The sequence below is a fragment of the Maylandia zebra genome, linkage group LG6 (genome assembly GCF_041146795.1).
Source record: "Maylandia zebra isolate NMK-2024a linkage group LG6, Mzebra_GT3a, whole genome shotgun sequence".
Classification (NCBI taxonomy): domain Eukaryota; kingdom Metazoa; phylum Chordata; class Actinopteri; order Cichliformes; family Cichlidae; genus Maylandia; species Maylandia zebra.
The window spans coordinates 45137362-45159740 of NC_135172.1; the positions used below are offsets into that span (position 1 = coordinate 45137362).

General features: G+C 44.3%; 1 protein-coding gene across 5 annotated transcripts in view; it reads right to left on the minus strand.

Annotated features, from left to right (window-relative positions):
• The window catches only part of LOC101471560 (equilibrative nucleoside transporter 1), a 35771-nt gene extending 15701 nt beyond the window's left edge, over positions 1-20070 (minus strand). For 3 of the 5 annotated variants that reach the window (XM_014411528.4, XM_076885351.1, XM_076885352.1), the window contains exons 1-7: positions 19799-20070; positions 15161-15301; positions 11668-11749; positions 11240-11412; positions 10734-10873; positions 406-540; positions 201-298 (exon numbers count right to left, since the gene is read on the minus strand). In XM_014411528.4, coding sequence (XP_014267014.1) covers positions 201-298; positions 406-540; positions 10734-10873; positions 11240-11412; positions 11668-11749; positions 15161-15186 — 654 coding nt within the window. In that variant the 5' untranslated portion in view covers positions 15187-15301; positions 19799-20070. The remainder of the gene's footprint in view (positions 1-200; positions 299-405; positions 541-10733; positions 10874-11239; positions 11413-11667; positions 11750-15160; positions 15302-19798) is intronic. The other 2 variants (XM_014411527.4, XM_014411526.4) reach the window with 2 other exon arrangements.
• Between the last annotated feature and the right edge of the window lie 2309 nt (positions 20071-22379).

Genomic DNA, 22379 nt, shown 5'->3' on the forward strand with positions numbered 1-22379 from the left:
AACAAAAGTCTATTAGCACTCACTCATGATGCCTTGAAAGGGGCAAGCTGAGGATGGAACAGAGTCTGTGAGATCTGATTTCTTAAGGATGCACTGAGCTGGCGGCTGTGGGAGGGGCTAGTACTGCAATGATGCATGATGTGTTTGTGTTCCATATTTTGTATCTCAGGTCTTGGAGATGGAATAAAAGGACAACGTACCAGTTTGGGCAGCAGGATGTAGGAGAGAATGGACAAAAAAATAACCACACAGGCTGTGATGAAATACCCAAACGCTGCATCCTGAAGCTCCGAACCGCCTGTACCCGAAAAAGACAGAAAATCAACCTTTTATAATCTCTGTGTACTGACATTCAAGTTCCTGCAAAGTGTCATAAAACTGAATCCAATGAGTTATTGATCAGACTTGCTATGGCGCAGATCATGGCGAAGGCAGCAAAGGTCCCAGCGAGTCCCTGACCACTCATGATGGGAGTTGTGTATGAAGCTGGGAGCAATCCAGCCATCCCGAAAAGGCTCCCCTGTAGCACTGCCCCGAAGGCTGAACAAACAAACAAACAACCAGATTAACAGAATGGCCTGTGGCATGCCCAAAGGCTGAACAGACAGACAGACGAACGAACGAACGAACCAATCCAATCCAATTTTATTTATAAAGCACTTTAAAATATCCAGCACAGGACCAAAATGCTGTACAGAAAGAAAGTTAAAAACAATAGAACAACAGAAAACAGCAAAAATAAATAAATAAAACACATAATACATAAAAATTAAAACAGCCCCATGTTAAAAAACAAAACAAGATAAAACAGCATGGAATCAACTAAAATAAAAAAATAAAATAAAAACCAACATCTCACGTGGTGTCAAAGGTCAGGGTAAAGAGGAGGGTTTCAGGAGTGACTTAAAAACAGGCAGTGAAGAGGCCTGTCTAATCTCTAAAGGAAGCTCGTTCCACAGTTTGGGAGCTGCTACAACAAAAGAGCTTTAGAAGCAAATAAAAGAATTTTAAAATGAATCCTAAAAGAAATGGGCAGCCAGTGAAGTGAAGCTGAAATAGGGGAAATGTGCTCAAACTTTCGAGTGCCAGTTAAAAGACGAGCTGCGGCATTTTGCACCCTCTGTAGATGAGTAATATATGATGCACTGACCCCTATATAAAGTGCATTACAGTAATGCAGCCGAGTGCTAACAAAGGCGTGGATCACTGTCTCAAAGTGCTGCCGTGAAAGACTTGGCTTTATTTTTTATACACATTAGGCGTCTCAGTGCGGCTACCAAAGACCATCACCTCAGTCTTTTTATCGTTGAATTTTAAAAAGTTAACAGACATCCAAGCCTTAATGTCATCGAGACACTGAAGTAATGGCTGTGTAAGGTATCTGCCTTTTTTTCTTTAGAGGGACATAGATCTGACAGTCATCAGCATAAAAGTGGAATGCAATGCCGTGCTTTCTCAGTACAGAACCAAGAGGAAGCAGATCTAAAGAAAAGAGGAGGGGGCTAGAACTGAGCCCTGTGGGACACCACACAAAAGAGGGGCGGAGGACGACACATGGTCACAGTTCGCCCCACCAAGTAGGACCTGAACCACTCCAGTGCTGTGCCCCTAATGCCCACCCACTACTCCAAACGAGAGAGTAAAATGGCGTGATCCGCTGTATCAAACACAGCTGTCAAATCCAAAAGCACCAGAACAACACAGTCCCCAGCGCCATTAGCTAAAAATATGTCATTAAAAACTTTGAACAGGGCTGATTGTATGAAAGGATTTAAAACCAGATTGGAAAACCTCTAAAACATTTTGCTTTCCCAGTTCATCAATGACCTCACGTTGGTATCGGCTCTAAGGTTTTTTTGTGTGTTTGAGTCCAGTTTAGCTATCGGCCTGTGGCCATTGTAACAGTAAATGCAGTGACCAAACCTGATTCTTATCCTTTGCCTCATAGTGACGACTGTATTGACCAAGTTGGTGCAGCAGAAAATGTGAGAAATTTCGATCTGTTGAAGGGATATTGGCAGGTGCCAATGCTTTCATCACGCCATCTGGTCTTTATTCATATACAGTCATCGGTTTTGGTTTACACAATGCTCCAGCCACATTTCAGCGACTCATGAGTTTGGTTGTTAATGCGCCGAAAGGCTGTGCTGTTTACCTAGATGACGTGGTGGTTGAGCGAGTAGTTGGAGGAAGCATTGGGAATTGGAGACCCTGCAGGCTTAAAACGACCAACAGTTTCCTTTAAAAAGGACAGAGTCACAGGCTCAGACCTGTCAAAGACAGCAGAGCAGGAAGCAGAGACTGAGAGGTCTTTTTTTTTTTGCTGCTTCCGGTGTGATGCCGCCTGTGTTTGGCTCTGCCGCGGCCGGGTGCAGTTTGTCGCGCTCCACTACGTTTATATTATTTTTTTCCACTCTGCTGTTCTCATTTAGTTTTAATGATGTATTGGCTGCCTTGGTGTATGATCATCTGTCTTTGCTATCCATCCAATCCTCTATGATGCCTTACGATGTCTCTTCATCCTCCTTCGGCATTTTCCACCCTCCTCCATCACCATTCGGCGGATCCTCTAGACCACAGAGAAGAAGAGGGAGAAGGGGAGGTATTCAGGTAAAGCTCAGGCTTTACTGGCAGCGGGGTTTGACATCAAAGCCCTCCTCAACAACAAGAAGAGGGCTTTCAGAGGGGGCAATAAAGAGGAGGTGAGGAAGGTCCAGGTGTTACTAAAGGACAAGATCAGAGAGGCTAAGGACAATTACAGGAGGAAGCTGGAGTGGAAACTCCAGCAGAACAGCATGAGAGAGGTGTGGAGGGGCATGAAGACCATCACTGGATTCAGGCCAACCAACAGCAATATCAGTGCAATAATGTAGGCAGACAAATGACACGACAAACAAATAAGACTGTAGAGCTTCTGAAGAAAAACACGGAATGAAACCCTTGTAAACTGAGGGAGCTGAGGGAGGTGAGAATAGAGCCGACGAGTTGAATCTGTTTTTCAATAGATTCGACACCACAGTGTCTGCTCCCACCCCCACAACCTCACCTGCAGTCAGCCTGGAATCCAGAACCACACCACTGTGCCAGCCTCTCTCTTCACATGTTGCCTCCTGTGAGATTCCTGACACCCCTCCCCCACCCATCACCTTCACTCAATACCAGGTTGAGATGCAAATGAGGAGACTTCACTCAGGCAAGTCTGCTGGACCAGACGGAGTGAGTCCCCTTGTCCTCAAGACCTGTGCCCCCCAGCTGTGTGGAGTCTTTCATAAACTGTTTATGCTGAGTCTGAGTCTGCAGAGGGTCCCGGTGATGTGGAAGACATCATGCCTCGTCCCTGTACCAAAGACGCCACGTCCCAGTGGCCCCCAGGATTACAGGCCTGTGGCACTGACCTCCCACATCATGAAGACCCTGGAAAGGCTCATCCTGGACCAGCTGCGACCCATAGTAAGACCACATCTGGATCCCCTTCAGTTCGCTTATCAGCCTCGTCTCAGAACTGAGGACGCCATCATCTACCTGCTCAATCGTGTCTACACCCATCTGGACCAGCCGGCGAGCACTGTGAGGGTCATGTTTTTTGACTTTTCTAGTGCTTTCAACACCATCAGGCCGACCCTCCTGGGTGATAAGTTAGCAGCGATGCAGGTGGATGCTTCTCTGGTGTCCTGGATTGTTGATTACCTGACAGGAAGACCACAATATGTACGTCTCCCACAGTGTGTGTCTGACAAGGTGATCAGCAACACAGGGGCACCACAGGGGACTGTCCTCTCCCCCTTCCTCTTCACCCTCTACACCACAGACTTCAGCCACTGCACAGAGACCTGCCATCTTCAGAAGTTTTCTGATGACTCTGCGGTGGTTGGATGCATCAGCAGGGATGATGAGACAGAGTACCGGGCTGTGGTCGACTCCTTTGTCACGTGGTGTGAGCAGAATCATCTGCAGCTCAACGTGGCAAAGACCAAGGAACTGATCGTGGACTTCAGGAAGACCAGGAAACACTTGACCCCTGTTTCAATCCAGGGGGTCAGTGTTGACATTGTGGAGGACTATAAATACCTTGGAGTACACATTGACAATAAACCGGACTGGGCTAAAAACACCACAGCACTTTACAGGAATAGAGTCGTCTCTATTTTTTGAGGCGACTGAGGTCCTTCAGCATCTGCCAGAAAATGCTCAGGATCTTCTATGAGTCTGTTGTGGCCAGTGCGATCCTCTATGCTGTTGCATGCTGGGGGAGCAGGCTGAGGGTCGCAGATGCCAACAGACTTAATAAACTGATCCGTAAGGCCAGCAATGTTGTGGGGATGGAGCTGGACTCCCTCAAGGTGGTGTCGGAGAGGCGGATGCTGTCCAAGATAAAGACAATGTTGGATAACACCTCCCACCCACTCCATGACATGCTGGTCAGTCACAGGAGCTCGTTCAGTGAGAGACTGAGATTACCCATGATGCACCACTGAACGACACAGGAAATCTTTCCTGCCTGTGGCTCCCTGTACAACTCCTCCACCTAACACACTGTTTACTGCAACAGCTACACCCTTCTTGCACATGTTCTTTTTCAGCTATTTATTAATAAGTGACTTTTATGTATATATATGGTTGTATATATGGTGCTATTCTTAGTTAGTGTCTTGTCTGTCTCTGTTAATGCTTGTTTGTAATGGAGCACTGTAACGAAAAGTAATTTCCCCCAGGGATCAATAAAGTATTGATTCTGATTCTGATTGGCTGTTAAGCGACGCCGAGTGTGCCTTATCTCCTGTGCTCAGAAAAGCTCCATGGAGGGGGACTTGTTTTCCACGTCCCTGTTTGGATACGCCGGCTCTTTGAGACCGGCCTGCCTGAGGAGGGTTTATCCAGACTCTTCTGCCGGCTAGCTTTTTCTTCCCACGGTGAGCAGATTCTACGAGCGTGATGGTTCAAACCCTGAGTTTCTACATCCTTTAACTCGAGCCTCTGCAAATACGGAGGCTTCTACTTCACTGAATATGGCGGTTTTTAATGCTCAATCTCTGTCAAATAAATGATTCTTGTTGAATGATTTTATATCATCTAAAAAACTGGATTTTTTATTCCTGACTGAGACCGGGCAGCGGGATGTAGACCATTCGTCATTTGTTGAACTCTGCCCGGATGGCTGTACTTTTATTACCCAGCCTCGGGTTTCTGGTCGGGGTGGTGGTCTCGCTGTGGCTTTCCAGGAACGTTTCTCCTCCCGCTCCATGAAAATTGGACAATTTCTTTCATTTGAGCTGCAGCTGCTTAAAATTGGAAACAAGGATCCGTTTTACTGTGCTGTGTTGTATCGTCCACCTGGCTCAAATAGGTTATTTTTGTCGGAGCTCAGTGACTTCTTATCTTATCCTCGAATTTAAAGCTGTCTAGGTTGCTCGTAGTTGGGGACTTTAATACACACATTGATGATGACTCTGACCCTTTCACCAGAGATTTTATGAATGTTATGGACTCATTTTGCTCAGCATGTGTCCGGTCCTACGCACAGCAAAGGTCACACACTGGACCTTGTTTTTACTTTGGGTTTAAATATTGATTTTATTTGCTCTGAGGACATTTTTTATTTCTGATCACGATGTTATTGTTTTTAAACTGTCTCTTAATGAGCTTTTGTCCCCTGTTCAATGGAAGGTTAGCTCTCGTACCTTAGATTCCTCCACAGCGGAGAAATTTGCGGATGCTTTTAACCTACAGCTATCTCCTCATAATGATGTTGACTATTCAACCAATCTTTTGAATAATTATAGCCTTTTTATGTTAGATGAAATTTGTCCAGATAAAATGAGTAGAGTTTCTGCTTGCAAATTTCCTCCTTGGCTAAATGACAGTATTAGTTGTCTAAAACGTGAGGGAGGAAAACTCCCTCACCTAAATGTTCATTTCCTGTACCTAAAGGACCTTTTAAGTTCTTTTAATAATGCTATCAGAGATGCAAGGGCTGCCTATTTCTCACACTTGGTTGCAAAGAGCAGAGGTAATCCTTAGGTGCTATTTAACACCATTAGTGGCATTCTCCAAAAGTTGATTCTGTTCATCTGATGACATGATGTTTCATCATCATCCAGGTGACGTCTTCAGTCTCAGCTGACTGCAGGTTTCAATCTTATAAACAGGACATTTGCATAATGACTGAAACCAGCCCACTGAAGGAACGATGGGCTGGGAGGTCAGTTCCTTAATCTTAATTATGCAATTATCCCAGCCCATTGTTCCTTCAGGAAACGCTACGTCCAGATGAACAGAATCAACTTTTGGGGATTTACTTACCTGGATGATTGAGCATGCATCAAGACATTAGTGGCATTGTTACTCCTGCTCTTTCCGCAGCCCCTATTTCATCTAATGAGGACTGTGACAGTTTTCTTTCTTTTCTTCTTGCAAAGATTAATAACATAAGAATGAATTTTTCTCATTCAGCACCTGTTAATGCTATCTACCGCCTGACTACCGAGGACAGTGACGTCATCAGCGAGAGACCGGTGACCAGCATCGCGGAGCATGACGTCCGAGCAGCACTGAGGAGAGTGAACACAAGGAAAGCGGCGGGGCCAGACGGCATCACCGGCCGTCTGCTGCGCTGCTGTGCTGACCAGCTAGCAGGTGTGTTCACTTACATCTTCAACGAGTCCCTGGCGAAGTCTGTGGTCCCCACATGCTTCAAAAGATCCATCATCATCCCTGTGCCCAAGAACAGCAAACCCTCATCCCTGAACGATTACCGGCCAGTTGCACTGACCTCGGTAGTAATGAAGGTGTTTGAGAGGCTGCTGAAGAACATCATCTCCTCCTCCATCCCAGACACCACAGATCCGCTGCAGTTCGCCTACAGATCCAACAGATCCACAGAGGATGCCATCGCCCACGTCCTACACACCACTCTCAGCCACGTGGACAAGAAACAGGGTAACTATGTGCGAATGCTGTTTGTTGATTACAGTTCAGCGTTTAACACAATAGTGCCCTGCAGACTGTTCACAAAGCTGAGGGATCTGGGACTTAACAGCCGTCTGTGTGCATGGGTGTTGGACTTCCTCACTGGCAGAACTCAGGTGGTGAGGGTGGGCAGGTGCTTCTCCAACAGCATCACCATCAACACAGGAGCACCTCAGGGATGTGTCCTCTCACCACTGCTCTACTCCCTCTACACTTCAGACTGTGTGGCCACCCACGGCTCCAACACCATTGTGAAGTTTGCTGACGACACAGTGGTGTTGGGTGCCATCTCCAACAACGATGAGGCGGCCTACATGGATGAAGTGAAGAATCTGGCATCGTGGTGCCAGGACAACCACCTCCAGCTGAACGTCAGCAAGACCAAGGAGCTGGTGGTGGACTTCAGAAGGAGTCAGCACAGAGACTACAAGCCCATCATCATCAATGGAGCTCCAGTGGAGAGGGTGCAGTCCTTCAAGTATCTTGGTGTCCACATCTCCTCAGACCTGACATGGGCTGCCCACATTCAGGTCCAGACCAAAAAGGCTAGGCAGCGCCTGTATCACCTACGACAACTGAGGAAGTTCAGGGTCTCTCCAAAGATCCTCAGGATTTTCTATACAGGCGCTGTGGAGAGCATCCTCACACAGAACATGACATCGTGGTTTGGGAACAGCTGTGTGAAGGACCAAAAAGCTCTCCAGAGAGTGATCCGTACAGCAGAACGCTGCTGCAGGATTGCTCTCCCCCCGCTTCAGGACACCTACACCAGGAGATGCCGGACTAGAGCAGATACTGAAGGACCCGTCCCATCCTGGCAACAAACTGTTCCAACTTCTGCAATCTGGTAGAAGGTTCTGCATCTTCCGGGCAAGGACAGAGAGACTCAAGAGGAGCTTCTATCCCCAAGCCATCCGTGCCCTAAACACACACACCCGCCCTCTCACATCATCTATAATTGACTGAGACAGGACTCTTCCAGACACTAAACCAAGGCACAATGTACATTTCAATTCCTTTAATTTTAAATATGTTTATATTGTCTATCCTGTAAAATAGTCAGATATCTATTCATATTAATGTACAGAATTCACCTGCTTGCTGCTGCTACTACTGCACATTCACCCAGTGTATATACTATATGTATATATATATATATATATATATATATATATATAATGTTCTTCCTCTACACCCCCCCCCCCCCCCAATTTCTTTGCACATGTCGAGGAGCGTGTCAGGTTACATTTCACTGTGTGTTATACTTATAACTATGCATGTGACAAATAATAAAGAACCTTGAAGACCTTGAACCTTATGTCTATCTCCACCTCATCACGCCCTGTCATTTAGGATACTTTCTCTCCTGTTTCACTACCTGAGCTGGTAAAACTAGTGAATTCAGCGAAAGCATCCTCTTGTCCACTTGACATTTTACCTGCATCATTATTCAAAAATGTCTTCCTGTCATGGAGCCGGGCCACGTGGGCCCGGTATTCTCAGTTTTTGTATGTTTTGTATTTCATCCCCTAGTCATGCCTTGGTTCCTAGGTTCTTCTGTTAAGATGTTCCTTATTTGGTTACCTCCTGTGTGCCCCTGTGTAACTGTGAGCCCTCGTGTTTTATTCCATGTCTTCCTCAGCCCGTTATGTCTGTGTTTTCCCCGTGCTCTCTCTCCTCCTGTTTGACTCTGCCTGTCTCCCGTCAGTGTTATGTTCACCCCGCCCTGTCTCGTTATGGTTATCTGTGTCAGCTGTGTTCCCCGTGTGTTCCCCGTGTGTTCCCACTTTCCTCGTTAACCCTCTGTGTATTTCTGTCTGCGTCTCCCTCTGTTCGGCGTCGCGTTCTCCCTCATGTTGTGTGGATCTTCCTGTGTCTACCTGCGAGTGTTAGTTTACTTTTCCCCAGTTTAGTTTTGTATTTCCTGTGTTCTGCCGTACCAGCATTAAAGCTGTGTTTCTCGAGTTCATCCCCGTGTCTGTGAGTTTTGCATTTGGGTCCTCCTCCTGCTTGCCACACAGCGATCCATGACACTTCCTGGTTATTGGTCCATCTGTGCTCACTCTAATCAAGTCTTCACTGGCGTCTAGTATAGTTCCGGTTTATTTTAAAAATGCTGCTATTCTCCCACTTTTTGAAAAAACTCAGCTAGACCCCTCTCTTTGGAGGAGCTACAGACCTATCTGTAAATTACCGTTAACTGCTAAGCTTTCAGAAAAGGTTGTGGCTAAGCATCTTATAGCAGCTCTGGACAAACATAACATTTGCGATAAGTTTCAGTCTGGCTTTTGTAGAGCTCACTCCATGGAAACAGCCCTTTTTCAAATTCAAATTCAAATTTTATTTGTCACGTATACAGTCATACACAGTACGATATGCAGTGAAATGCTTACACAACTGCTCGTGACCTAAAGAAAAAAAGGCTATGAACAAGATAAGAAATAAATATGAAAATTAAAAAGGGTAAATTTAACTAGGAAGGAATAAAATAAAATAAAATATAAAAGTTAAAGTTAAAAATGAAATAACTGTACAACACAAATTTGAATGAAGGGTAAATTTAACTGGGAAAGAATAAGATAAAATATATAAATTAAAGTTGAAAATAAAATAACTGTACAACAAAATACACAATCTCGCCCTGAACTGGAGATACATGCATTTATTTCCTCACGCTTGGACTATTGTAACTCTTTGTTTATGTGTCTAAGCAAAGGTTCTCTGGATCGTCTGCAGGTTGTGCAAAACGCTGCAGCGAGGCTGTTGACAAAATCCTCCAAGTATTCTCATGTGACACCGTTGCTATTTCAGCTACACTGGCTTCCTGTGGAATTTAGAGTACATTTTAAGATCCTGGTCTTGACATTTAGAGCCTTGCATGGACTGGCACCAGCCTACATCTCCGATCTGCTACAGCCCGATGTCCCCAGCAGGTCCCGGAGGTCATCTGATCAGGGCTTACTTGCTATAAAACAGACTAAGATGAGAACTAAGGGTGACAGAGCTTTTGCCTCTGTGGCCCCGAGACTGTGGACTCTCTCCCTCATACATTAAGAACTGTGGACTCAATAGTTGTTTTTAAAAAACAACTCAAAACTCACCTTTTTAAAACTGTTTTTGGTTAAATTTCTGCCTGTTTCATATTGTCTGTTTTACCTTTTATAATTTATTATCTTATGTGCAGCACTTTGTGATTCTGTGTAGAAAGGTGCTATATAAATAAAATGTTATTTCTTATTATTTATTTATGAGCACAAGGAGAGATCTGGGCCCTTGTGGACGAGACCTCAATAAAAAAGTGTAAAAAAATTTCACAGCCTTCGGGCGAGGGCTCGATCCAGTCAGTATGTGGTGCACTAAGAACAGAGTTAATAGTTTTAAATAAAAAGTGTTTTCTTTTGGCATCTTTTACAGTTTTTTTTTATATTGATGCCAACAGTTCTTTGGCATCTGGAACATCACTTGTAGTTTGTCCTTTTTCCACTCAGCTCGACAGCAGTCGCGTCTGACAGCTCGGATTTAGTTTTAGGTAGTCTGGTTTTTAAATGAGCCACAGTGACCAAAGCAGTCCGACAGGTGGAATAAAACCATGAGCTCAGTTCCTCAGTCTGGCTGCATAAAAAATCCGGGATCTTACAGACCTGGTTAAAAACTGATCTGTAAGATCCCAGAACGAATGAACGAACAGATTAACAGACTGCCCTGTAGTATGGCCCAAAGGCTGAACATACGGACAAACAAACGAAACAAAGAAAAAAAAGACTCACAGTTGATGATGACGATCTTCACCATGGTACTGAGGAAGAAGTGGAAGGGCTCTAGAGGAACTTTCACAAGGACAGCGGTGATGATGAAAACAAGCATGATGACAAAGAGACTGCCCATGACACGCAGACGCTGCGAGATTCTGACAGGAGAAGGAAAAGAGGAAGCTCAAGGACAGGCTTGGAGCTCAAGGTGAGCAGATGCTCTTTAAAGGGATATTGTGCGGTTTTGGCTCAGGCGATAGAGCGGGTCATTTACCAGTCGAATGACCCGATTAGTTATTTGGACCCTGGCTGCTGCAGTCTGCATGCTGAAGTGGCCATAACCCTGATGCATCCATCAGTGTGTGTGTGTGAATTTTAGAAGAGACAATAAAGTATAGAAAATACTGTTTACAGCTCGTATGAATGTGTGTGTAATTGAGTGACTGAGGTTTGTAGTAAAAATATAAGTACTAACACATTCACTAATACATTCGCTGATGTCAGCAGTGTGGCGCTTTACTCACAGTGAGAGCAGGAAGGAGTTGAGACACGTGCAGATGAGCAGTGGTAACATTGCACAGAGCGTCATGACGTTGTTGAATATGGCCTCGAGGACAGTGCGATCATCACTGGATACCTCTGTCTGATTGGCTGAAGAAATTACCACTGAGGTGTCCTTCAGACGGCTGGTGAAGTACTGACAGACAGGCAGACAGAGCATAAAGCTGCAGTGACACTAACTCCACAAATACCTTTAATGACTCAGTTTACCTGCAGCTGGTCATGAAATACCTGCAAAACACCTCTGATAAACACAGTTACTCACTTCATCACAGCTGTTGTTTGTCTACAAACAAACCACTGTTTCAAATATAATGCAATATCTTTCAAAATAAAAATTTATTTTGAGGACAAAATAGTATGTAAGTGAAAACAGGAAGCAATGTCACACCTTGGTAGCAGTCATGAAAAAGTTCCACGGCAGCAACGTTCCCAAACCAAGCATGAAGAAAATCAGCCATACTCCAAAATACCTGCAGAGATTTTTAAAATAAAATGTTATTCTGATGCTTTCACTGTGAAAGAGTCGCAGAATAATGAGAAGTGGTAAAGGATTAAAACCAGGTATAAATATTTAACTAAACTCATCAGATCTGTTTCTGTAAGGTTTTCTGCAGGTGGATCAGCTAAGTGTCAGCTAATACTCAGGTGTGTCTGTTTTAACCCTTATCTTACATCATTTATTTACAGTCTCTGTACAATGGTAGCGCAAAGGGCCTAGCATTGGATTTGGTTGTAGCTCAGGAGGTAGAGCAGGTCATCTACTAATTATAAGGTTGTTGGTTGCTAGCTGCTCCAGTCTGCAGTCTGTATGTGTCTTGGCCAAGACACTGATACACTCATTGGCATGTGCATGTTAGACAGAAAGCATGTAGGTCTAGAAAGAGGTGCTTGTATGAATGAGGTATGTTGTATAAAGTGCTTGAGTAAAACCGGTCCATTCACAAACAGCTGCTGTCTGAACAGACAGAAAAATCAGTCCTGCCTTCGTTGTGCTTGTCACGTTTCAAATCTCAAATCTTTTGGGCTACAGAGCGAAAATTCAAATGCTTCCTGAAACTTAGTTTGCTGCACTGTGATGGGTTTATAGTAAAGAACAGTGTGTGACTGCTGCACAGTGGCTTTGGGTTCATGGTCACAGTTAGCTTACATCAAGTGGAGCAGAGACTCGTTCACTGAACTCCACCTTCATACCAACACCTGAGAGGAACGCCCTCCAAAGAGTAACCTTTGTTTTCTTACTCAGCTAAATACATATTCACTCTTACTTCAGTAAAGAATCAGAGTATCAGAGTAAAGTTGAATCAGTACTTCAGCTATTACTTGGAGTATTTTTCAACATTAGTATGTGTACGTCTTAAGTAAGGGATGTCTGTTCTTTTGCCACCTCTGGTGGGAGCTTTTGGAGTCTGGCATAGAATAGAATAGAATAGCCTTCATTGTCATTGTACAGAGTACAACGAAATTGGAGTGCAAGTTTCAATAATAAATATAAATGTAAAATATAAAAAGTACAAAAAAACAATCGTAAGTACTCAAACAATAGAATGAACAATATATACAGGATAGCAGCATAATATAATGACAGTATGGTATAGCTAAGCAGGTTCAATTGTTTTTGTGCTTATTTACTACGGTGATATCTCTGGGAAAGAAGCTATCCCTGAATCTGTTTGTCCTGGTTTTATGTGACCTGTACCGTCGGCCTGACGGTAATAGTTCAAACAGTTGGTTGCTGGGGTGAGAGTGGTCCTTGATGATATTGCCAGCTCTGCTGAGGTACCGAGAGTTTGCAGTGACCTCCAGGCTGGGCAGAGAGCAGCCAGTGATCTTCTGGGCTGTGTTGATGACCCTCTGCAGTACTTTCCTGTCCGCAGCTGAGCACCCTGCATACCATGTTGTTATGCCGTACGTTAGGATGCTCTCTATGGTGGCTCTGTAAAATGTCACCAGCAGCCTCTCCTCCAGGTTGTTCCTCCTGAGCACTCTCAGAAAGTGGAGACGCTGCTGGGCCTTTTTAACCACCGCTGTAGTATTTGCAGTCCAGGAGAGGTCATCAGATATCTGCACGCCCAGAAACCTCATGGACTGTACCCTCTCCACACAGCTCCCGTGAATGTAAAGTGGGGCCGGGTCTGCTCTGCCCTTCCTGAAGTCCAAGATAAGTTCTTTAGTTTTCGTGGTGTTCAGTTGGAGGTTGTTAACTGAACACCACTCAGTCAGTCTGTTGACCTCATCTCTGTAGTCCGACTCATCCCCCCTTGAGATGAGTCCAACCACTGTGGTGTCATCCGCGAACTTTATGATGGTGTTTGAGAGATGGGTAGGGGAGCAGTCGGATGTGTAGAGCATAAACAGGAGGGGATTCAAAACACATCCTTGTGGAGACCCGGTGCTGAGTGTGATGGTGCTGGACCGGTGGGGGCCGAGTCTGACAGACTGTGGTCTATTTGTCAGGAAGTCCTTGATCCAGAGGCAGATGGGGGTGGAGAGTCCCAGGTGAGACAGTTTCTGGACCAGGATCTCCGGGATGATATGATTGAATGCTGAGCTGAAGTCCAGGAAGAGCATTCTCACATAGCTTCCTCGGTGCTCCAGGTGACTCAGCGCAGTGTGGAGCGCTGTGGTGATAGCGTCCTCGGTGGAACGATTTGTCCTGTAGGCAAATTGGTGGGGGTCCAGAGTGGGAGGCAGACCGGCCCTGATGTGCTGACAGACCAGTCTCTCAAAGCACTTCATCACTACAGGCGTAAGTGCAACAGGCCTGTAGTCATTTGGGCTGGCCACAGCTGTCTTCTTGGCGATGGGGATGATGGTGGAGGTTTTGAGGCAGGGCGGGACGGTGTTTGATGACAAGGAAAGGTTGAAGATTTTAGTGAAGACTCCGGTCAGTTCGTCAGCACATGCTCTGAGAACCTTTCCATGTATTCCATCAGGACCTGCCGCCTTCCTGGGATTCACTGACCTTAGAACACAAGAGAGCTAAGAGCCGCTGCACCCGTGCGCGCCGCCATCTTGAAGATTCATTGCCAGTATGCCAGTATGAGCGATTTTGCCCATTTTAGTCTATCTTGTCTGTCCTTGTCTTTAGGGGATGCTGGCCTTGACCGAGTTTCTTTGGCCTTTCCTGGTGTTTTCTGCTAGCACAACCACTCCCTGCAGGAAGGTACTCTTTGAAGTTGCCAAAGCTTCGATGGGTGCCCTTTCTGTTTTCTGTACAGCTGACAGTGAGGATATCCTAACACGTGAGGACCTTTTCACGTGTTAGGATATCTGCTAAATCCTCACCCATGCTGGTGAACCCCTCCCACTCTCTGCATGATGCAGTGTCAGGATGCTCCTTGATCCCAGCTGCCATCTTTACAATGCAGTCTTTTATAGTAATACATTCACACATGTTCCAAACATCCGTCTGTGTGCAACATCCATATTCATATACACTGCTAAATATGTTACTTGTGTGCGCGCGTGTGTGTAGGGTGTGTTATTGATAATCAGTTTATCTCTGTGCTGCAGTCACTGCTTATCGTCACCCTGCAGCCACTTTTCACTCAGTTCACAAACGTCAACAAACCACTTGAAACTTTATGAAAATGTTTAAAGATCAGAAACTAAAAACTAACCCGAACTGACCTGAACTAACAGCAGCTTTATCACATTAAAATCCGTCCCTGTTGATTTATTTGATTACAAGTTTTGGTTTTCTGATACAACAAAACTTTAACATCTGATCATCTGTCACATTTGTTATATTGATTATATATAATAACTCGTCATCAGCAGTGATGTCTACTTCTAAGAACTTCTGAACATAGTCACTGCTGATTGTTTTGTCTTTTTTATGCATGAATGTGAAAATATTCTCACTTCTTTGTTTTACTCACTTGTCTTTCGGTGAGTTGGCAGCCATTTTTCTCTTAGGAATCAGTCAAGTGAACAAATAAACTCATCAGCTGATGGAGCGATGACTTGAAGGTCTAAGGTGCACCCCGTCGGACGGTCTGGAGGAGGAGCAGGAGGTGGAGCTGTGTGTGACACAGATAAGAGTTCCAGAGTTAGGGTTAAAGAGTATCTGTTAGCTTTACTAAATAGTTTGTTTGAAACATCCCTTTAAATTCCTGAAGCTGTGATGTTGCTGACCCAGAGCCTTTCAAAAGAAAAGAAATTAATCCAAGACTTTCAAACACAGTTTGGTACAAACTGAGAGAATCATCGTGATGCAAAGCAGCAAACTGAATACTGATTGGTTGAAACACTATCAGGAGTCTGAAAACAGATGCACTGTGAACATGTCTTGCTCACGTTCGTGTTATTTCTCACAGCTCGTTTGGTGTCTTTGAATATGTTGAGTCATTAGGGCATTGTTGTTCCTGCTTTGGTTTCGTTGCCTTGTGTTTCGGTGTTTTACTCTTTATTGTTTCTTTATTTGACCTTTGGTGGTATTTCTGTCATCTTCTATGTGTGTATTATCTTTCGGTCACTTCCTATTTTACTTTGAAAGTTAGTCTTTTTTGTGTCCTGTGTTAGTTTTGCTCCCATCTTTTATCGCTCTGATTCTTCTCACCTATTCTCAAACCACCTTCTGCGTCTTACAGCTTTGGTTGGATTTGTGTATTTTTTTTGGTGTAATATCCAGCCCTTGCTGATTGTGACCTACACTCGTTTTCACACCTTGGCTCGTGTGATTAGGTAGAGGATCAATAGGGGGTCCACGACCCTCTTATGGGGACACTCCCATAACACTTAAATACCTGGGACTCTCCACCAGTTGCTCTTAGAACTGAAGAAGCTTCTCGGATGTGAAACGTCTTCAAGGAAATGTAAAGATAAGATAAGATAAGATAAGATAACCTTTATTAGTCCCACACGTGGGAAATTTGTTTTGTCACAGCAGGAAGTGGACAGTGCAAAAGTTATGAGGCAAAAATTAGAATACAATAAGAATAAATACAGTACACAACTGTACAGAATAGAATAAAATAAAATACTATATACAGTAGAATAAAATAAAATAAATATACAATAAGATAAAAATAGAATACAAATACTATATACAACTGAGTAAAAATACAACGATGACAGAAAGGATTATTGCACTTAGTATTATTGCACATGTGTGGATGTGTGTGCTTGATCAGTTAAAGTCTTTATTATGGAGTCTGACAGCAGTGGGGAGGAAAGACCTGCGAAATCTCTCCGTCCCACACCGTGGGTGCCGCAGTCTCCCACTGAAGGAGCTGCTCAGTGCTGTCACAGTCTGCTGCATGGGGTGGGAGATGTTGTCCATCAGGGATGACAGCTTAGCCGCCGTTCTCCTGTCACTCACCACCTCCACTGGGTCCAGAGGGCATCCTAGAACAGAGCTGGCCCTTCGGATCACCCTGTTCAGTCTCTTCCTGTCCCCAGCAGAGATGCTGCCGCCCCAGCAGACCACGCCATAAAAGATAGCAGTCTGGATGCTTTTCTTTCCGAGCTCCTTAGACTACGACGTACGATGTTGTGGATGAGTTTGGTTCTTGGTGTGATCAGTTATTCTTAAAGATCAACACCTTTGAAACTAAGGACATGGTTATTGACTTCAGGAAGCCATCCCCCATCCTGCACTGAGACTGCTGCCATTGAACTGGTGGATAGTTGTAAGAATTTGGGGGTTGTCCTTGATAAGGCTCTGTTCTTTGAGTCACATTTTGATTCCACAGTGAAAAAAAGTCCAACAAAGCTGTACTTTTTAAGGAGTGTTGAACATTTCATGTGAAATGATGACCCTTTTTTATAAAGTTTTGTTGAATCAGTTTTAATGTTTTGTATCATTGCTTGTAGGGCTGTTTGATATAACGATATATATCGGATGACGATATAAAAACGTCTATCGTTTCATTTTACGCTATCGTTTGTTTTGTGGTGTCGCAAAATAGACTGTTTACAACAATATTTTTTCATGTTCTGATGTCACTATAGTTATTATTCATTTCTTAAAGTTCTCTTTCTCTTATATTTAATATAACCACCACGGACGGACAAGCGCCTGTTTTTATGCGTTGTTGTTAGCAACAATGATGATAAGACCATCGCGTGTCCGCTTGTTTATGTTCCACATAAACCTTTCACAATAAAGCTCAAGATCCCATTGAGACTTTTCAAAATAAACTGAATGAGAAGCAAAAAAAGAGCCGTCAGGTGCTAAAAAATAAACCGTAGACTCAAACGTTAGAACAGGCTTTTCCCCGCAGCACGCCGTGTAATAAATACTCAGAAAGAAAACGGCGCCGTTACAACTTATGTCTAAAAATGCATCGTTTCATGCATCGGTTAAAACACTCGACTCCAGCTACACGACGCCCAGCTGGAAACACTTCACGCAAGTTGAGCTGCCCGAGATTCACAGACTTTACAGAAAAAGTTACATTTGTGTGATTTATATCGTTATCGGGACGATAGACGTCTTATATCGGGATATGAGATTTTGGTCATATCGCACAGCCCTAATTGCTTGGTTACGGTAATTTGTCTTTAACCAATGAGACCAGACTTGCTAACCTGGTTAAAGTTGCTGGTCAGATTTCATGGAGGTCTCAGGTCCAGCTGATGGACTTTTATAACAGGTAGGTGCTGAGGAGGTCATGTTATGTTATTCTAAGGAGCTTGGAAAGAAAAGTGTCTGAGCTTCTTTAGCTTGAAGCTTGAAGACGTGGACATAGATGCTTCTTTCACTCCTCTCCACCATGTGAACATTGGCGTCCTCTCTGTGCGGTCACTGTCCACTTTTTTTTCTTCCTGATCCTGATAGTTAGGGCTGGATCAGGTGACCCTGAATCCTCCCTTGCTTATGCTACAATAAGTGTAGGCTGCTGGGGGATTCCCATGATGTATTGGCTGTTTCCTCTTCATTCACTATGTGTTAATAGACCTCTCTGCATTCAATAGTTAGTTATTATTAATCTTAGAAATATGGTATCTAAGCAGATTCTTACTCTGGATGGCATTACCTTGGCCTCCAGTAATGCTGTGAGGAACCTTGGAGTCATTTTTGACCAGGACATGTCCTTCAACGCACATATTAAACAAATATGTAAGACTGCGTTCTTCCATTTGTGCAACATCTCTAAAGTTAGAAATATCCTGTCTCAGAGTGACGCTGAAAAACTAGTTCATGCATTTATTACTTCCAGGCTGGACGACTGTAATTCATTATTATCAGGAAGTCCTAAAAACTCCCTGAAAAGCCTTCAGCTGATCCAAAATGCTGCAGCAAGAGTCCTGACAGGGACTAGAAAGAGAGAGCTGTCTCAATCGTTGTGTCCTTGGGCAAGACACTTCACCCGTTGCCTGCTGGTGGTGGTCAGAGGGCCCGGTGGCGCCAGTGTCTTGCCTCTGTCAGTGCGCCCCAGGGTGGCTACAATGTAGCTTGCCATCACCAGTGTGTTAATGTGTGTGCATGGGTGGATGACTGGATAAGTAAAGCGCTATACAAATACAGGCCATTCTCCTGTTTTGGCTTCTCTTCATTGGCTCCCTGTTCAGAAATCCAGATTTCAAAATCCTGCTCCTCACATACAAGGTCTTAAATAATCAGGCCCCATCTTATCTTAATGACCTTGTAGTACCATATCACCCTATTAGAGCACTTCGCTCTCGCTCTGCAGGCCTACTTGTTGTTCCTAGAGTATTTAAAAGTAGAATGGGAGGCAGAGCCTTCAGTTTTCAGGCCCCTCTTCTGTGGAACCAGCTTCCAGTTTGGATTCAGGAGACAGACACTATCTCTACTGTCAAGATTCAAACGTTCCTTTTTGCTAAAGCATATAGTTAGGGCTGGACCAGGGGACCCTGAATCCTCCCTTAGTTATGCTGCAGTAGGTGTAGGCTGCTGGGGGATGTAATCGATTACAACCTGACTCGCTGCAGCTGCTTTTTAAGTCACTTTAAATTCATTTAGAGCGTTAAAGTCATCTCAGCCTCAACCTCACTCTGAGCTGATAATCAGTCACTGATGGAATTACTGTCAGTTCAATTCAACTCAGCCCACCGAACAGGCTAAATTCACAGAGCATGCTACCATGGTAACCATCCCAGAGTTGACGTCAACTCTGTTTGCAGAGGATAAAAAGATCACTTTTATCTCAGGATTCACAAAGTCAGAGTTTTAGCTGAACTTGTCAGTAAAAACATGGTGACGCCAAAACAAAAATATCAGTAGAAACATGAGGCAGAATAATAAGGAAATCCCAACAGAGATCCAGGACGTTGGTGCTTTAAACAGCAGAAAAGAAGACAAACTCAGATATAAATGCAGGCTGTGCTGCATCACAGGTTTTCTGCTCCTTCCATAAAAGTGAGATTTCTCCCGCTGTGGACTGGAGCCCTGCCAGCTACACCTCACTACTGGAAGACCAAAGGTTCAGGCTTTTCCTTTAATTTGGCACCAGCCAGTACATTAATGAAAAAAGATGAAGTTCAGAAAAATCAGCAGAAAGTCTAAATGACGCATTTCTCTGACAGGAAACAAACCAGCTGAAGGGCTTTACCTCGAGTGTAGCCAGATATTCTTTCACTGATTCCTGGATGTATTGATAACGTTCAGCCGCTTTTTCTTCCTGCTGTGTGAACCAGTAAAACCAACCTTTTATCTCACTTTGCTCGGTTTTGGTCTGTTTTTCTCATCTGTAGCTTTGGTCGCCAGTCTGTTGTGAAATCTTTCTTCCTCTTTTTTGTCACGTTTTTTCAAATCCTCTTTTCTATCTCTTCTCCTTTGTTCATTTGTCTCTCCTTTTTCTGCACCTTCAGCAGAATCACTTCTTCAGAGCCCATTGACCTTTAACCTCTGATATCAGTCAGTGCAATGGACTTTGTTTCTGTGCAAATAATGGAAACATGATAACGGAGCAGAACAACAGCACAGATAACGAGGAAATATCTGAGTCATTACTGATGTTGAATTTTCTTTTCTTCCCTGAACCAAGAAGCAAGTTCAGCATAGCTGAGATTTCTTTCCCTAACTGGCTTCTGTAACACCATCAGACGGGGGTTGTCATAAATCAACCCAGAATTTATTTAATCCAACTGTGAGCGTGTTCGCGTAAACGAGGACAAGTCTACAACATGTGACTTATCACAAACGTGGTCGGGATAGTCAAGCCACGGATTTCACAAAGCAAGATGAAACTGTGACATCGGAAAAATCTGAAGATCTTAATCATGGAGTTCAGAGCAGAACTGCAGATTATTGTTTGATTTTTCATTTCAATTCGTAGTAAACAGAAGAATATTTTTAATCACATTATTAATAATAAATGTAAACACCAACACCAGATGAATTAAATATCTCATCCTGTCGAATAAAATGCAGGTTCAAACTGTTTTGTTTTTATTTATTCCAGACTTCAGGTGATAATGAAACTTTACTCGATCAATAATTAAGAGGGTCACTCATTAATGACAGGATGAAGCTCCACCCTAAACACAAATGACCCACTGACATTTTTTAGCACATCATGCAGAACACAAATAATTAATCATTACACCAAGATCAAAACATCTGGGTCAATTAAAAAAACAAAACAAAACACAGAAAACATCCAGGAAAGAACGAAAGAAAACATGGCCGACAAGCTGAAGACACAACGTCCTGTTTCAGGACTGCAAACATCACAGATCCTAAAATGAACAAGATAAACCGCTAAATAAATGAGAGACAAAAAAACGATACGTTTGAGATTTGTTTCAAAGTTAAATTTCACTCTCATTGTAATTAAAAATGGGACAGCGCCGTTTTGAATTAGTGAAAGAAAACTTTTGGCATCATTTCATGTGGTCAGCTGTTTGTCTGTCACGTGTATAAACATCCAGATGACCTACCAGAGTCAGATGACTGATGATGTCATGAAATAAGGAGCCTTCACTGGTCAGAGATGAAGAAATATCTGGAGCAATCAGGGTCATATCGTCCACACTGCAGAAAAAACGTCTTTAGAATCCAGAAAGGAATTTAAATAAAGAACAAATGAAGTTCCTTAGATACCACGTAAGAGTTTTTGAGATATTTGATACGATTTAGTTTCATCGCTTTATTCAGTCATCAAATGACCTTTGAAAAACCATTCAGTTCACAGAAAAAAGACCACAAGGCTGAGATGGAAAATTTAATTAAAAAGGAAGTGAGATCATTTAAAAAAGGTGTTATTACTGGTTCAGCTTCAGCTCCACCCACGCCGTCGCCTGGTCCAGCTTCAGCTCCGCCCTCGCATGGTCCAGCTCTGGCTTCAGCCGCCTCATCCTCGTCTGGTCCAGCCACAGTGGCTTCTTCCACGCCAGGTCCGGCTTCAGCATCCGGTCCTGCCTCGTCTGGTCCTGCCTTGTCTGGTCCTGTGGTTGCCACACCGTCATCAGTTCCAGCTCGTCCTGTTCCACCTCGTCTCTGCCGGCCGCTTTCCTGGCTGCTGGTCGGGCGTCATCGCCGTCGTGGGCGGCCCCCAGACCCCATCCATCCATCCATTCGCTTCCGCTTATCCTTTTCAGGGTCGCGGGGGGCGCTGGAGCCTATCCCAGCTGTCATAGGGCGAAAGTCGGGGTACACCCTGGACAGGTCGCCAGTCTGTCACAGGGTTAACACATAGGGAAAGACAACCATTCACACTCACATTTACACCTAGTGGCAATTTGGATTATCCAATTAACCTATCCCCACAAGCTGCATGTCTTTGGACGGTGGGAGGAAGCCGGAGTACCCGGAGAGAACCCACGCAAACACGGGGAGAACATGCAAACTCCACACAGGAAGACCCCGGCCTGATGGTGGAATTGAACTCAGGACCTTCTTGCTGTGCGGCAACAGTGCTAACCACCGTGCCACCATGTTTCTGTTCATTCAAATTCAAAGAGCATCATAACTCTGTCAGACGCTGTGTGATGTCTTACTTGTCTTTCTTGTCCTCAGAGGTAGCACCTGGAGTGGAGATCTTGTCTCCCTCACTCCCGCCTTCCTGGACCTGGGCCGCCTGCTGCTAACACGACGTGGCCTGCCGGCCCACCACTCACTTGCCTGCCTCCCCACGCTTCGACCGCTTCCGGGCTTCCGCCCCACCTGTCACCTCCACCTGAAACCAATGC